Here is a 16,083-nt window from a genome sequence, read left to right as displayed (position 1 = left end):
AAAGAAGATTATAGTACACTTTTAAAAATAGTAAGAACAGGCTTAAAAAACTTCCACCCCACTTTAGAACAATGGTGACCAATACCAAGGTCCAAATATAATTTTCCAATATTGTTGAGAGCTCTAACCAGAGAAAAAGACGATAACTGCTCTATGGACCATACTGCTCACAGGCTTTCCAGCTTTACCCTACCCATAAAAGCCTCAGCCTGCCAGATGACTTAAGCTTAGCAGGATTCAGTTGTTAGTAAACACTGATGTCACCTGACGCACAGATATGGCTGAAAAACATATCCATCCATTGCAGTTAGCAAATGAAGTCTCCCCCACACCTTATGCCCATAGGGTCCAGTATCCCAGCCCCACAGGAAGCTCTCTGCAGCCCTGCTGTTACAGTCCCACTCACTCATTCACCAGCTGGGAGTGTGCAGGCCACTCCATAGGAGGAGCTGTTCAGAAGCAGGGTGGCCTCCTTGCAGTCAGGGGCTCGCTCTCCTTCCTGTGGTTTTGGGGTGGGGTAGGGGGGTGTCTCTGCTCATTCTCCACTAAGACCGCAGCCTTCCTTGCAACTTGTGCCTGCAATGTCATTGGCCCTGCAGCTGCGCAAGGAGCCCCTGCAACCCTTCTGTTAAACTGTGAACATTTATTAAAAAGCTTGAGGCCCAGTTACATCAGGGCTAGACACCTAAGTAGTACAGTTTAGTTGAACTTCTGTATGACGTGGGGTGCACCAAATGCAAGGGCACATTAGATCGAGTTTGACATAATCTGGGCTCCACTGCACCAAGTAATGCAATTAGAAACCATTGTGCCTCAGCACAGATAAAATGAAGCCTCAAACTCATCTTGATGGCAGATGGGGGATACAGCTGATAAGGGTATGGTAAGGCACAAAACCCATACCAACTGCAGGCCACAGCCAGTTGCTCCATTGCTTTAAAGACAGAAAAAGTAAATTAGATGATCACAGTAACTATGAGAATAAATTCTGTTTCAATCCACGAAGGAATATGCACATACTAACAGTAAGAGCTCTTCTAAAAAGGATGCAACTAGCCACAAAAGAGGCATGTGCATTCAACACCTGGGGAACTATATGGACAATTCTTGAAGGAGATGCACTGTTGCAAACCCTTTGCAAAAATTCAAATATACAATGACTGAACCAAAGTGGAATACCATAGTAGACAAGGAAGAAAACGTAAAACCTTTTGAAAAAATTAGGATCTGTATTAGACAGCATGGCAATTTAATTCAATAATTCACACTTATTTTAAGTTAGGCTATTATAAAAATCATACAGAATCCTGCAGGAAGAAAAACATAGTAATTATATTTACATAGTCATACATTAATGTCTAACACATTCACATTTGCCAGAAAACTTTATGGTGTCCATACCTGATGTACTTTTAAATCTTCATCTTCAAAATCAGAGATCCATTGCTTTCGTGTATCTTAATTAGAAGGTATGAAAAAAAGACCTCTCTTTTAGAATGTGACATATTGCAAATAAGTGTTAGATTTGCATCCAAAAACTAATTTAACTAATTCCTCATTTACACACAAATATTTTTAATTAAAGTATTTTCTAAATAAGTAAACTCTGGAAAGGTTTGACAAATTCAGCACACAAAGACAGACACGACAAGTCAGATTTTCACCCAACATAAATTGGCATAGTTTCATTGACTTCAGTGATACTATGTTCATTAGATCAGCTGTAGATCTCACCCGATGCTTTTAGACAGATACTCAAAAGCCTCTCTAATAGACAACTTCAAACTATTTGTAAAACACTGCTAATCTCGAGAGACCCAATCTTACAATACTTAAGCAACTGTCTTAACTTTATTTATGTGAGTAGTTCTATTAACCTCATTGGGAGTATACACAAATCAAGTTATACAAACACTTAAGTGTTTGCAGGATCAGAGCCTATTTCTATACAGTACAACTAATATCTGCCTTTAAAATATACAAGTTACCCAAAATGAATGATTAACATTCTTAAATGTTAGGGGGACAGATTTTCAGGGGAACAAGTATAGTTTGGTGCTAAACTGCCCTTTATACCTCTAGAAGTCATCCCAGTAGTTCTGGACTTTTGCATAATCCCTTCTAGCTATGAAGCTTTCCCATAAGCATTGGTTCCTGAACATTTTTACTCAATTTTTTAAAGTTGTACACACCAAAAAAATGCATGCTGTAAATACTGGAAATTACATTCAAAGCATAAGAATTTCTCTTTTAAGCAAAAAGATTTACAAGGCTTACACTACAGTCATTAATTTGCTCTTTTAGGTAGATAAATATTTATTCCACTTATAACTAATAATTACGAGTTGCAAATACTGTTAAAACCATTTATAATGTTCTAATGAGATGCAGCATGCCTTCTTCTGTGTTCTTTGTGTGGATTATTTACATAGTGCCCAAAAATGTGCTAAAAAGCAAGGAAGGAGATGATTTAGAGCTACATTTTTTAGTAATACATAAGGAAAAATACAGTATCAAAAATATACATGTCTAGTTTCAAGTAACTTTTTTATTTTGCCTTTTGCCTGCTCCAGATACCTGCCTTAAACACAGCAGTGCATTAAATGAACACTATTTACACAAAATAGCTCTGCTGGTGTTCCCAGATCTGACCCTTCCTGGACTGCTTCACCAGTACTATCTTGCAACTGTCAAATGTGCCATGACTGAACCAGGGAGCGACACCTCCACATGCACACATCAGTTTGAGCTGCTATACTCTTCCCACGTACTCCCTCAAGTGACACCAGAAAGTGGATATCCTCTGTCTACATTTCCTGGTACTGTCTTTGAGAGTCATGAGAGAAGAGGAAGAGGGGAGGCAGTTTTCTGTGTATTTTGAAGGGGTAGCAGGGAAGTTTGGGTTTTTTTCCCCACCTGCTACTTCAGGAGCTGCTTTAAGTGCTTCATATCTTTCTGGTATATTTTGGGCAGCCCCGCATCTTAGAACAGTTTCTTCCTTTACAAATTGTGCTTGCCCTCCTTGGCTTAAGGGGGCACTTGTCTCCATCCCTATATTTTAATTTTATTTTTCTTTCATAAGAAGCAAAACAAATGTAAAGACCTTAACAGCATCTGTGGTTATAAAAAGAGTCTAAAATGTGCTCCATGCTTTTTCCTCCTTTAAGAATCCAGTGAAAGATTTTACTTTGTGCTTCAGTCCCCGCCACCTTCTCCCTTAGCTTATTAGTGCACCAGAAGCACTCAGCCTGATTAAAAAAAATAATCAAATTTCCTTAAAACCGGTGATTACATCCGATGCTAACTTTGTTTAATTTGTATTTACAGCTGTGAATACTCTTGAAGGGTAATTTGATTCTTGATACTAAACTAGATACTGTCCTTAATAAAATTTCTCAGACTGAAAACTGATTTGAAGTAGTTGAGAAGAAATCTGAAAATATGAAGAAAAAGCTTTTGGCTTTGGAAACAGAACTAAATAATACTAATAAGCATCTTAAACAAGGATAGCTCCTTGTTATATTGTAAAACAGGATCTAGTTTCTCAATAGTAGTACAGTCTCTAATATATATACATGGGACATGCTTTTGATGTGCACCAGAGGCGGGGCGGGGGGGAGAGAATAATTAACTCAGTCTGACATTATTATACTATTAGCAAGAATTTGATTCTCCACTCTAGAACTAAGGATACCTAATAAAAGTCCTGTACATAAATCTTCCTAGTCTGCTGGTACTAAAACTGTAGTGTTTATGTCTTCTCATGACAGAGCACATATGATACAATTGGTCTGCAAAAAATTGAAACATTCTGTATAATAAAAATATGTATAACCAGTCTAAAGCTACCCGTCCATGTTTGACATGGTAAAAAAAAAAAGTTCCTGCAGAAGGCAAAATGTGTTGCTTTTACTTTAACTGCTTCAAGTCGGTTTCTAGATAAACCGAGGTTAGTCAACGATCAAAGCATTATTTATTTTTATTATGATAGGGAAAAACCTTTTGGCTTCTTAAATTAGGCATATGGAGATCCTGCAAATATTTATTCATTGTGTTCAATTTTACACATACAAGTAGTCCCACTGGGACTAATTTCATGCCTAGAAGTTTGCCGGATGAGGCCTTAGAGAAATGCACATGGAATGATAAGCGGAGGAGGACCAAACAAGACGATGATGGGATTACTCGCATGCATAAAGTTAAACCCATGAGTTTATGATGTTTGCAGAATTAGCTTGTAAGCTCTTTGGGCCAGGGATCACATCTTGCTGACTTTGTGAACATGCTGCACATCTACAGGGCATTGCAAATATCTTTTAGCAATATATTTTATTTTTAAAATGCTGATTCAGGGTTACATTACCCCCAACTTAACTGTGCTATTGAGAAACAACAAGGATAGTCAGATCAACCAAATTTCTGCTTTTGTCCCTATAGAGCAAAATCCATTAAACATCACAGAGGGATTTTTTTTTTGTTTGTTTGAAACTGGAACAAAACATCCCCTTTATTTAGGTAAGGAAAAATTTGGACTATATGTTAAACACCACAGAAATATCATCCTGCCAGGAGTTTAATACATTCCTTCCTTGGTCCTCCTACCTCCACTGTACACTTTGTATTGTGTTGACATTGAAATTAATATATTTGAAAATGTAGAAAACATCCAAAAATATTAAAATAAATGGTATTCTATTATTGTTTAGCAGTGCGATTAATCATGATTATTTTTTTTCAACTACTGATTCTTGTCTTTGCATCCTGAATGTTCTTTAAACGTAGGGGCGGTTTTGGTTTGGTTAGGTTTTTCTTTGTTAATATATTGTTAGACTGGGTTAAAGGTGGACTCTTGGATGGGGAATGAATGTGGATAGCAAAACAAAAGGATGTTGGGGTCAACTATCCTTTAGGGTTGAGGGTCTTTTTCTTTAAATGTAACACTTGTCCTTTACTATCAAGTTCAGCTGATGTAATTACATTCAAATGATGGGGGAAGAGGGTTTAAAAAAGTGTATTGTTTATATGGCTCAGGTGTAAGCACAAGAGCAGTATTCATAAATCAGATGGTGTAATAGAAATTCTCCCTGAAAACAGGTGTCTAGCATGTTAACTGTAGGCTTGATCCAAAGACCACTGAAGTCATTTGATCACACCTCTTAACTTTCTAATTTTATAATAGTATGTGTATATGTTGACGGGGGAGGGGGAAGAATGGTAATTAAAACATATTCTTAGGTAGTGGAATGATATTCAGAGAGTTGAACAGCCTGCAATGGAGACTTCAAAAGATAGCATTTGATGTCTCTGCACTGGGAAGTCTTTGCCTTAAGCTCTGGATTTGACCCTAGCGCTGCTATGTGCTAATGGCATTGGAATTAATGCCAAAGAAATTTATTTGTTGGGTTTTTTGTTTTGTTTTTTAGTATTCTAAAGGCTTGATTTGAACTACTTTTAAATCTCATCATCTTTATTGTATGCAAAGCCATGTTGAAGAAAAAAACACTTCACACCTTCTGTTTTTTTTCTATTTTATTAAAGTAAGCCCTATAGCAGAAGTATTTTTAATTTAGTTATGCTAGTCTTAAGTCCTCCTAAGCAAGAAATACTTTACACTTGTTATCAAAAATGGATGGACAGCCTGGATGTTTCTCTGATTTTGTTCTGAGGCAAAAAAATAATTTTCCAGTTTTTCCTCTTTGTTTATGTATTTGTATTAGGGCTGTCAAGGGATTAAAAAAAATAATTGTGATTAATTGTGCAAATAAAATCAATTGCATGATTAATTGCACTGTTAAATAATAACAATACCATTTATTAAAAGATTTTTGGATGTTTTCTACATTTTCAAATATATTAAATTTCAATTTCAACACAGAATACAAAAGTTTGACCCCTTCCGCCTTATCCCCTCCAACCTGTCTATTCCAGCCCTGCCTCTTCCCCACCTGTGGCTCCTTGTCCGGTCCCTTTCTCCTTGCTTATCCAGCCCAAGTCTCCACCCCCAAGGCTTCACATCCTAGTCCCACTCTCCTTGCCCAGTCAGTACTAGTCTCCCTCCTCATGCTCCTCATACAATCTAAGGCCTGGTCTATACTATGCGTTTAAACCGAATTTAGCAGCGTTAAACTGAATTAACCCTGCACCCGTCCACACAATGAAGCCCTTTATATCGATATAAAGGGCTCTTTAAACCAATTTCTGTACTCCTCCCCGACGAGGGGAGTAGCGCTGAAATCGGTTAGTGAGGCCGCAATTCGATGGTATTGGCCTCCGGGCGATATCCCACAGTGCACCATTGTGACCGCTCTGGAAAGCGATCTGAACTCGGATGCACTGGCCAGGTAGACAGGAAAAGCCCCGCGAACTTTTGAATTTCATTTCCTGTTTGCCCAGCGTGGAGCTCTGATCAGCACGGGTGGCAATGCAGTCCCAAATCCAAAAAGAGCTCCAGCATGGACCATACAGCACGGGAGATACTGGATCTGATCGCTGTATGGGGAGACAAATCTGTTCTATCAGAGCTCCGTTACAGAAGACGAAATGGCAAAGCATTTGAAAAAATCTCCAGGCTATGATAGACAGAGGCCACAGCAGGGACTCAGCACAGTGCTGCGTGACAAGCGTAACAGAAAGCCAAAGAATCAAATGGACGCTCATGGAGGGAGGGAGGGGGGTACTGAGGACTCCAGCTATCCCACAGTCCCCGCAGTCTCCGAAAAGCATTTGCATTCTTGGCTGAGCTCCCAATGCCTGAAGGGTCAAAAACATTTTCCCGGGTGTTTCAGGGTGTATGTCGTCAATTTACACCCTTCTCCCCCCTCCGAAAGAAAAGGGAAAAAAATCGTTTCTCGCCTTTTTTCAATGTCACCCTATGTCTACTGCATGCTGCTGAACACCAGCATCCCCTTCCCGGTGGCAGATGGTGAAAAATGACTGGTAGCCATCGTCATCATCAGCCCATGAGTGCTCCTGGCTGGCCTCAGTGAGGTCGGCCGGGGGCGCCTGGGTAAAAATGGGAATGACTCCCGGTCATTCCCGGCAGACGGTACTTGGTAACCGTCCTCATCATAGCAGTTGGAGGCTGAGCTCCATCAGCCCCCCCACACCCTTTCATGTCTAAAGAAGATTCTGTACTCCCTGGACTATCATAGCAGCTGGAGGCTGCCTCCCCCTCATTTTATCTCACTAAAAACTCAGTGTTTCTTATTTCTGCATTCTTTATTACTTCATCACACAAGTGGGGGGACACTGCCACGGTAGCCCAGGAGGGTTGGGGGAGGAGGGAAGCAACGGGTGGGGTTGTTGCAGGGGCACCCCCTAGAATGGCATGCAGCTCATCATTTCTGCGGGATCTCTGGGGCTCTGACCCGGAGCAGCTGTGCTCTCTGGTTCTCTAGTACACTTGCCTCATATTCTAGGCAGGACTGACTATTTTTAGACAAAACAAAGAAGGGAATGACCCGGGGAGTCATTCCCATTTTTGTCCATGCGCCCCCATGACAGCAGCAGACGGTACAAAAGGATTGATAACCATCATCGCCAATTTCCAATTGCAAACGGTGCAAAATGACAGAGAACCATCATCTCATCGCCAATTTACAATGGCAGATGGTGCAATAGGGATGGTAACTGTCTCTGCTACCTTGCACAGGCAAATGAATGCTGCTGTGTAGCACTGCAGTACCGTGTCTGTCAGCAGCATCCAGTACACATACGGTGACAGTGACAAAAGGCAAAACAGGCTCCATGGTTGCCATGCTATGGCGTCTGCCAGGGCAACCCAGGGAAAAACGATGCGAAATGATTGTCTGCCGTTGCTTTCATGGAGGAAGGATTGAGTGACGACATTTACCCAGAATCACCCACAACACTGTTTTTGCCCTATCATGCATTGAGATCTCAACCCAGAATTCCAATGGGCGGGGGAGACTGCGGGAACTATGGGATAGCTACGGGATAACTACCCACAGTGCAACGCTCCGGAAATCGACGCTAGCCTCGGTACATGGACGCACACCGCCGAATTAATGTGCTTAGTGTGGCCGCGTGCACTCGACTTTATACAATCTGTTTTAAAAAAACAGTTTCTGTAAAATCGGAATAATCCCATAGTGTAGACATACCCTAAATCTGTCTTCCCACCACACCCCTATTCTCTTCCCCCACTGTTTCTTAGTGACTGTCTCCTAGACCAGCCTGTCCCAGTGTCCCCGCTCCCCTTCAGCTCCTCAGCTCTTCAGTGACCCCATCCGCCCCACCTACCAGTTCCCAGAAGCCCATCCCCTACCCCCTCCCAGTCTTAATCTCCATGCCCAACCAGTCCTAGTCGCCATTACCCCCACTATCCTCAATCCCAGCTTCTCACCCTCCAGTCACAGTTTCACCAAACAATTTGTTTCAATTTACTCCTCACCTTCCCCCCCGTACAGCTTTTGTTCTCTTTGCATTAAAATCAGACTGCTTCCTCCTCCATGCTGTCTGAGTGCTAACTGGTGGGAGGGGTCCCTACGAGCACAGAAGAGACAAGCTTCCTGTTCTGATTTGTCCAGCAGCACCTAGGCCCAGAGCAGCCATTAGAGGGAGCGTCCTGCTTAGCCTGCATAGCCCTGAGCTGGAACATGCTCAGTCACTCTATGAGGATGACTAGGGTCCAACCAAAGTCATGGCCATGAAAAACAAGTCAAGGACCGTGAAATCGGGTCTCCCCCCCGTGAAATCGGGTCTTCTGTGTGCTTTTTCTCTATACCATACAGATTTCACAGATTTTCTCAATGTTCTCAAATTGAGGGGTCCTGAACCAAAAGGGAGTTGCAGGCGGAGGGGGCGGGGAGTGTCACAGCATTGCCATCCTTACTTCTGCATTGTCTTCAGAGCTGGGCAGCCAGAGAGCAGCGACTGTTGAATAATTTGGCTGAAATTTTTCAAAACTCAGCCTGAGGCAAACATCCAGCATGTGAAAGATTTGGTTGCTATAAGTAACTGAAAACAGGGTCTTATAACAGGAAGTGTTGGGCAATCTTAATAAGCAATGATACCAACCACATCTACCGTTTAAGCACTCATTTCAAGCTTTTTTTAAATCCACATTTCTGAACCTTTTGGAGCATTCGTCTGGCCTCCCTTCACTAACAATCTGCACTTTGAAGAGTTCAGACTTAAAAACAGGACTTTTTGAAAATATCCCATAGTAAAAATGTATACGATAATTAGGGCTGTAGATTAATAGCAGTTAACTCACGTGATTAACTCAAAAAATTAATCATGATTAATCGCAATTTCAATTGCACTGTTAAACATTAGAATACCAATTTATTAAATACTTTGCATGTTTCTCTACATTTTCATATATATTGTATTCTGTGTTGTAATTGAAATCAAAGTGTGTATTATTTTTTATTATAAATATTTGCACTGTAAAAATTATAAAAGATAATAGCATTTTTCAATTCACCTCATACAAGTTCCGTAGTGCAATCTGTCGTGAAAGTGCAATTTACAAATGTAGATTTTTTTTTGTTACATAATTGCACTCAAAAGCAAAACACTGTAAAACTTTAGACCTACAAGTCCACTCAGTTTTACTTCTTGTTCAACCAATCGCTAAGACAAAGAAGTTTGTTTACATTTACAGGAGATAATGGGGCCCTCTTCTTATTTACAATGTCACCCAGAAATTGAGAAAAGGCATTTCCATGGCACTTTTGTAGCTGGCACTGCAAGATATTTATGTGCCACATATGCTAAACATTCGTATGCCCCTGTATGCTTCGGCCACCATTCCAGAGGACATGCATCCATGCTGATGACGCTCGCTAAAAAAATAATGTGTTAATTACATTTGTGACTGAACTCTTTGGGGGAGAATTGTAAGTCCCCTGCTCTGTTTTACCTGTATTCTGCCATATATTTCATGTTATAGCAGTCTTGGGTGATGACCCAGCACGTTGTTCATTTTAAGAACACTTTCACTGCAGATTTCACTAAACACAAAGAAGTTACCAATGTGAGATTTCTAAAGATAGCTACAGCACTCAACCCAAGGTTTAAGAATCTGCAGCATCTTCCAAAATCTGAGAGGGACGATGTGTGGAGCATGCTTTCAGAAGTCTTAAAGAGCAACACTCCAATGCGGAAACTATAGAATCCGAACTATCGAAAAAGAAAATCAACCTTCTGCTGGTGGCATCCGACTCAGATAATGAAAATGAACATGTGTCAGTCCACACTGCTTTGGATTGTTATCAAGCAGAACTGTCATCGGCATGGACGCATGTCCCCCAGAATGGTGGTCAAAGCATGAAGGGACATATGAATCTTTAGCACATCTGGCACGTAAAATGTCTTGTGACGCCGGCTACAACCGTGCCATGAGAGAACGCCTGTTCTCACTTTCAGGTGACATTGTAAACAAGAAGCGGGAAGCATTATCTCCTGCAAATGCAAACAAACTTGTCTGTTTGAGTGATTGGCTGAACAAAAAGTAGATCTGAGTGGACTTGCAGGCTCTAAAATTTTACATTGCATTCAAAAATAAAACAGATTTTTTGTACATAATTCCACATTTGTAAATTCAACTTTCATGATTAAAAGATTGCACTATAGTACTTGTATTAGGTGAATTGAAAAATACTATTTCTTTTGTTTTTTTACAGTGTAAATACTTGTAATAAAAATAAATATAAAGTGAGCACTGTACACTTTGTATTCTATGTTGCAACTGAAATCAATACATTTGAAAATGTAGACAAAAATCCAAAAATATTTAAATAAATGGTATTCTATTAACAGCGTGATTAATCAAGATTCTTTTTTTAATCACTTGACAGCCCTAATGATAATCTTTAATAAATAAATAAATAAATAAAAATTCACGCTTTTTTAAAAAAAGGCATACTAACATGTCCAGTAGTACCACTGCAAAAAATATTTACTGGGGTGAAGACATCTGATGTCTTCAGTCTTATACTGCATAGCATATTAAAACCAAATGTATATTTCTAAAACAACACATATAGTGATACGGTATTTTTATTTTGCTTTTAAAGAGATTAAATATAGTACATGTATTTACCTGTGGTTTTTTGACAGTGTGTGGCCTTCTGCAATTAAAAACAAAAACAAGAAGAGTCAGAAGAACCTTAGAACAGTGTAAGTTATTTTGCAAGACACTTATTTACTTTGCTTGTTTATTTATAAGGGACCTGATTCTGTAAAGTACTATTCTAGCTCAATTCCCAACAGCTTTTAGTTGCAGTCTAAGAGGTTATTGACCTATAAAGCACTGAAAATCCTAGGATCATCTTACCTGAAGCACTTTCTCACACCATACTGCTACTGTTGAAATCAAAGACACACAAGCCGCAGCTACCTTGGTATATCAGAGAGCTAAGGAGAGAGCATTCTCCTTTGGGTCCCTCAAGACTAAAAATTCACTCTTCTTTCCTTTAATCTACCCAGTTAAAAAAATCCAGATTTAGAACAGGCATTTGGGAGAAGACTGAAGATTTGGTTTCTTACAAATGTTTGTAATATATATTTGCTGAGGGGGCCAATACAGTGAAACCACGCTATAAACGCGATGTTTGGGGTCCAAAAACTTCCATTGCGCTAAATGCGGGGTCACGGTATAGCGGGGTTTCAAACCAATCAGTTTGTCAGTGGTCCCCAAAGCGGTGCATTGATGTGCACCACCTAGTGCCCCTAGTGCCCAGCAGGGGAGAGGAGCTGGCACCCGCAGCCCCGGAGTTCTCTGTCCCCGGCTCCCCTTGAAGCCGGAGAGAAGCCACGGGGACAGAGAGCACCAGGGCTCGCAGCCTCGGAATTCTCTGCCCCCGGTAGGCGCGGGGCTGCAGCTTCTCTCCCCTGCCATGGTGTTGGGGACCACTGGTACTGTACAGTACTGTATTATGCCTTAAAGGGGAGCCAACCTATGATCGCGTTATATGCGATTTCGTGTTATAGCGGGGCGCGTTATTGCAAGGTTTGACTGTATTTGTTTTTTGGAGTGGAGCAGAAAGAGAGAGAAAAAGAAAACACATGTAATATAATTTCCACAACAATAAGGGAGGAAGAGAATTGAGCCTGGCATGTGCCTACACAAGAGACCTTACAGCAGCAGAGCTGTACCGATGCACCTGTGCCACTGTAAGATCTTCCGGCTAGCCGCTCTATGCCAGTGGGAGAGAGTTCTCTCATTCGCATAATTAAACCATGTCCAACGAGCGGCGGTAGCTATGTCAGCGGGAGAGGCTCTCTCACCAACATAGTGCTGTGCACTCTACCACTTATGTCAGTGAAACGTATGTCATTCAGGGGGTGTATTTTCACACCTCTGAGCGACCTAAATTTTACAGACAGAAGTGGTAGTGTAGACATGGCCTTAGAGACAACTCAGATTGCAAAGACATTGTCATTCCTTTATTTCATTCTCTACAAAACAATGCATGTAAATAATGCCAGAGGTGGGACCCCAGGTCAGAACTTGGCCAACTGCTGTCATTTTACCACAAGTATACTTTAAAGTCAATAGTGATATGCTGAAGAGCTACAAGAGTATTGTTAAAAGAGCTTCAAACTGTATTATCTCAGCAATATTTTTTCGGCCACTGAGCTTATCTGTCATTATGAAATGGAGAACTATTTCTCTTTGATTGTATCCCACAGATATTCTTTGGAACAGCAAGGTTAAATTAAGGAAATCATACCATGCAAGAGAGTTATTAGATACCTTATGTAATTTTTTCTTCCATTCGTTAATGCTTTTTTCTGACATATCACCCCATAGCTGTGGTCCTAGATATAACAAAACAGAAATTACTACAAACATTTTGCATACATTACAGTATAAGTCTATGTTGAATAATCTCTCTGTAGTTAAGGAGAGTGAGTGAGGCAATGAAAATACCATCAAAACCAAACTACACCTACAGGTCATTTACATTGTGTGTTGGCCAGCAATTTATATGAAAATGACTTCTTTAATGCAGTTCTATGTTTGAGATTAAACTGAATACAGTCAGTAAATTCAAAGTTAGTTTCCTTAATAACATAACTCAGCTCCATTGCATGTTATGGCCCTGATCCTACAAAGACCTAAGCAAGCAGCTAACTTTATATGTAAGTAGTCCCATTAAATGCACCAAGCCTATGTGGAGTGTACAACAACTCAGATGTTTAAGTCTTTGAAGGTCTGTGTTTCTTATAAGGTGTAAATAGATGTTACAAAAACCATACACATTACCAGCCATTGCAAATTCACACATTCCAAGTGGCAAAAATGTAAACACACAAAAAATCCAACGCTAATCCTTAACTCCTTAAAATATATTTAATCATATTAAGATTGTAAAAGCCTTTAAAAACACACACCCTAAATTCTGGACTTGGGACTACATAATAGTTGGTATTTTTGTAGAATTCTACGTATGCATACATTAGTTAAGCTAACCATGTTAAGGCACTTAGGTATCAATCCTCAGTTGACAGGCAGAAAGCTATAGCAGAGCAGTTCTTGGCTCTAAGTAACATGTTCAAACCATTAGACGACAATGCCTATTAGATTGCAGACCACAAGACATTTTAGAGAGACCTCAGCCTTTTAGGTTAGAATCGCCTCATATACATGCCACCCTTCTGATGGATGACAACTTTTATGAGACCTTGGAAAAACATGTACTCCCCCAATCTCAGTACAGTAACTGAATTAACCATGTGCTTTCACAGTGAAGAAAAAGTCTTCTTAAGATAACGCAATCTATCCCATCCAATGAGATACTGCAAAATATTCACATCACAACAGATTTTACATAACAGCTACTGGGTTCTCCCCTTCATGCTCTTTTTTCACTTACTTTCTTTCCTTTAAATTCCTTTTCTACCCTAATGTCTGTTACTTACAACTCACTATAGTATTAATCACTTTTCTCTTGAGCCCCAATGACTTTTTTTTGTCTAAATAATGACTAAAATTGTAACTTGCTTTTACCCTTCACCCATTGCTACATATGGACATAGACCCAGAGCCTGTAAAAATTACCCATCCATTGCATTTTACGTATGGCTTTGATGGGACTATGCCCATGGGCAAACTATAGCAGATACAGAAGTTTTTGTAGGATCTGGACCACAGAGTGAATTCTTTTTGCCCAGACATTATCCAGTCCTATTTGTGTAAATCTGTACACTGGTAGTAAGGCTGAAAAAAAATGAAAAAATGCTATTTTAAGGAATTCTTACCAATGGGTGTTTCGTAAGTCAATGATTCCATAGAGACAAGTATATCATCTTCAAAGGGATAATTGTACTATTAAAAAAAAAAGACCATTTTACCAGTTAGAAATTATTGGTTAAATTTCTAACAGCAGAGGTTTTACATAAAGTTCAAAGATTTTCATAAGCTTGTTTAGATTGAAACACACACACACAGACTTTTACTTTAAAATATTTTAAAGTCTGCAATCTGACAATACCCACTTTTACTTTAGATGAAATACATTTTTAAAGACTATAAATACTGCTGTTCCAGGGCACAAGCCAAACACTAATTGACAGGTATTTAAGAGTAAATGTGCACCATGGACAAGATATCCCGTAACTGTCCTTTACAGGGCTTCTTCCACCTTCCTCTGAAGTAACTGGTGTTGGACACCGATAGACTGAGAATCTGAGTAGAGGGATTACTGGTCCGATCCCCTATGGCAATACAGTCTAGAGGGGACTGACAAGATGAGAAAAAGCATTTACCATCATTATCTAAATGCTATTACCAAGACAATCAAGGGCATTCAAAAAAAATACTGCATAAATATTTTTAAAGTGTATAAATAAAGATGAAGACCCAACAAAAATACTTTGGGAATTTCCATCTCTAACGCGCTGGATGCCACCATCTTCCCTGTCAACAACGTGGAAGCTGCAATAACTTGCTTGTTACCAGTGAGATCGCGGCCCCGTACAATACTCCTGAGCTACAATCTTCCTAAGATTAACCCCCCAAACCAAACCCAGAGAGAGGTAAGCAAAAGGCACCCGATCTCCCAGGGGCGACACGCCCGTGCGCTTCCCAGACTTCCCCGGGACCGGGGGGCGGGGCGGGGGCTCAGCACCTTTGCGAAGTGACCCCGTCCCAGGCTAGTCACGCGGCTGACGACAGATGTAGGAGCCACACTGCAAAGCTGCGCCTAAAGCCTGACACCTCGGAGCGCCCGGCCCGGGCTGCTGAGTTCGTGCTGCGACACCCCCGCGAGCCGCGCGCATCGCCGCCCCGGGGCCTGGGCCGCGCGACTCCCGGCAGGCCCAGACCCAGGCCGGGCCGTTACCGGGGCGGGGGGCGGGGCACCCCGGGATAACGACGGGCGGGGGGGAGGGGGGGAAGCCCCGCCCCCGGCCTCACCTTCTCTATGATCCGCTGCAGGGAGCCCACGAACCGCGCGTTGCTGCGGCGCAGCCTCTCCTCCAGTGTCTCCATGGCGGGGCGCCCCGCGCCGCCCCCCGCGCTTCCCCCGTGTGTATTCGTCGCTCCCCCGTTCGTCAAGCTTCCTAGCGCCGATTCAAACTTCGCGCCGCCTTCCGCAGCCCCTGACAGCCGGATTGGAGGTTGGCCGTGTCACTTTATTCGGAACAGCGAATCAGTGGTCCCAGAGTCAATGTTTCTCCTGTCGATTGGCTATCGTGATCGGAATTCCGCCCCTTTTTCTTATTGTGTCCCGCCCATTTCCTTCTCAGAGCTCTCTAATTGGACGCCGGGCTCGGAAAGGATGAGGAGTAGAAAAAAGGGGAAAAGGTCTCTGTTCTACCTAGCAACACCGGCCCAGCGTGAGCTCCTATTGGAGGTGACATGCTGGTGGCCGGCTATTGGTCACTGCGGCCCTGAGTATTTCTTTTAAACCCCAGCCGTCCCCAGAGCCATGGAGAGAAAATGCTGGAGAAAAGGGGAGGGTGGTTCCTCCTCCTCCAGAGCGGGTCTGGAGCCCTGATCTCCAACCTTTGTATGCCCAAGATCCTGTTTTGAATTTAAGGGAGCCCAGGATCTATCCCACCCCTTCCTCAAAGCCCTGACCCCTCACTCCATCCCCCTCTCCCACC

General features: G+C 41.5%; 1 protein-coding gene across 3 annotated transcripts in view; it reads right to left on the bottom strand.

The window, feature by feature from the left end:
- LOC120395598 (Holliday junction recognition protein) overlaps window positions 1–15,633 on the bottom strand; it is a 38,611-nt gene extending 22,978 nt beyond the window's left edge. Inside the window, exons 1-5 of one of the 3 annotated variants that reach the window (XM_039520131.1) lie at window positions 15,392–15,633; window positions 14,236–14,302; window positions 12,728–12,792; window positions 11,072–11,099; window positions 1,402–1,457 (exon numbers count right to left, since the gene is read on the bottom strand). In XM_039520131.1, the coding sequence (XP_039376065.1) occupies window positions 1,402–1,457; window positions 11,072–11,099; window positions 12,728–12,792; window positions 14,236–14,302; window positions 15,392–15,466 (291 nt within the window). In that variant the 5' untranslated portion in view covers window positions 15,467–15,633. Of the gene's footprint in view, window positions 1–1,401; window positions 1,458–11,071; window positions 11,100–12,727; window positions 12,793–14,235; window positions 14,303–15,104; window positions 15,299–15,391 lie in introns of those variants that run through there. The other 2 variants (XM_039520130.1, XM_039520132.1) reach the window with 2 other exon arrangements.
- Between the last annotated feature and the right edge of the window lie 450 nt (window positions 15,634–16,083).

The sequence above is a fragment of the Mauremys reevesii genome, linkage group 1 (assembly GCF_016161935.1).
Source record: "Mauremys reevesii isolate NIE-2019 linkage group 1, ASM1616193v1, whole genome shotgun sequence".
NCBI classification, from domain to species: Eukaryota; Metazoa; Chordata; order Testudines; family Geoemydidae; genus Mauremys; species Mauremys reevesii.
Note: the sequence above shows the minus strand (reverse complement) of the source record. Positions and strands in the feature narration are given on the sequence as shown.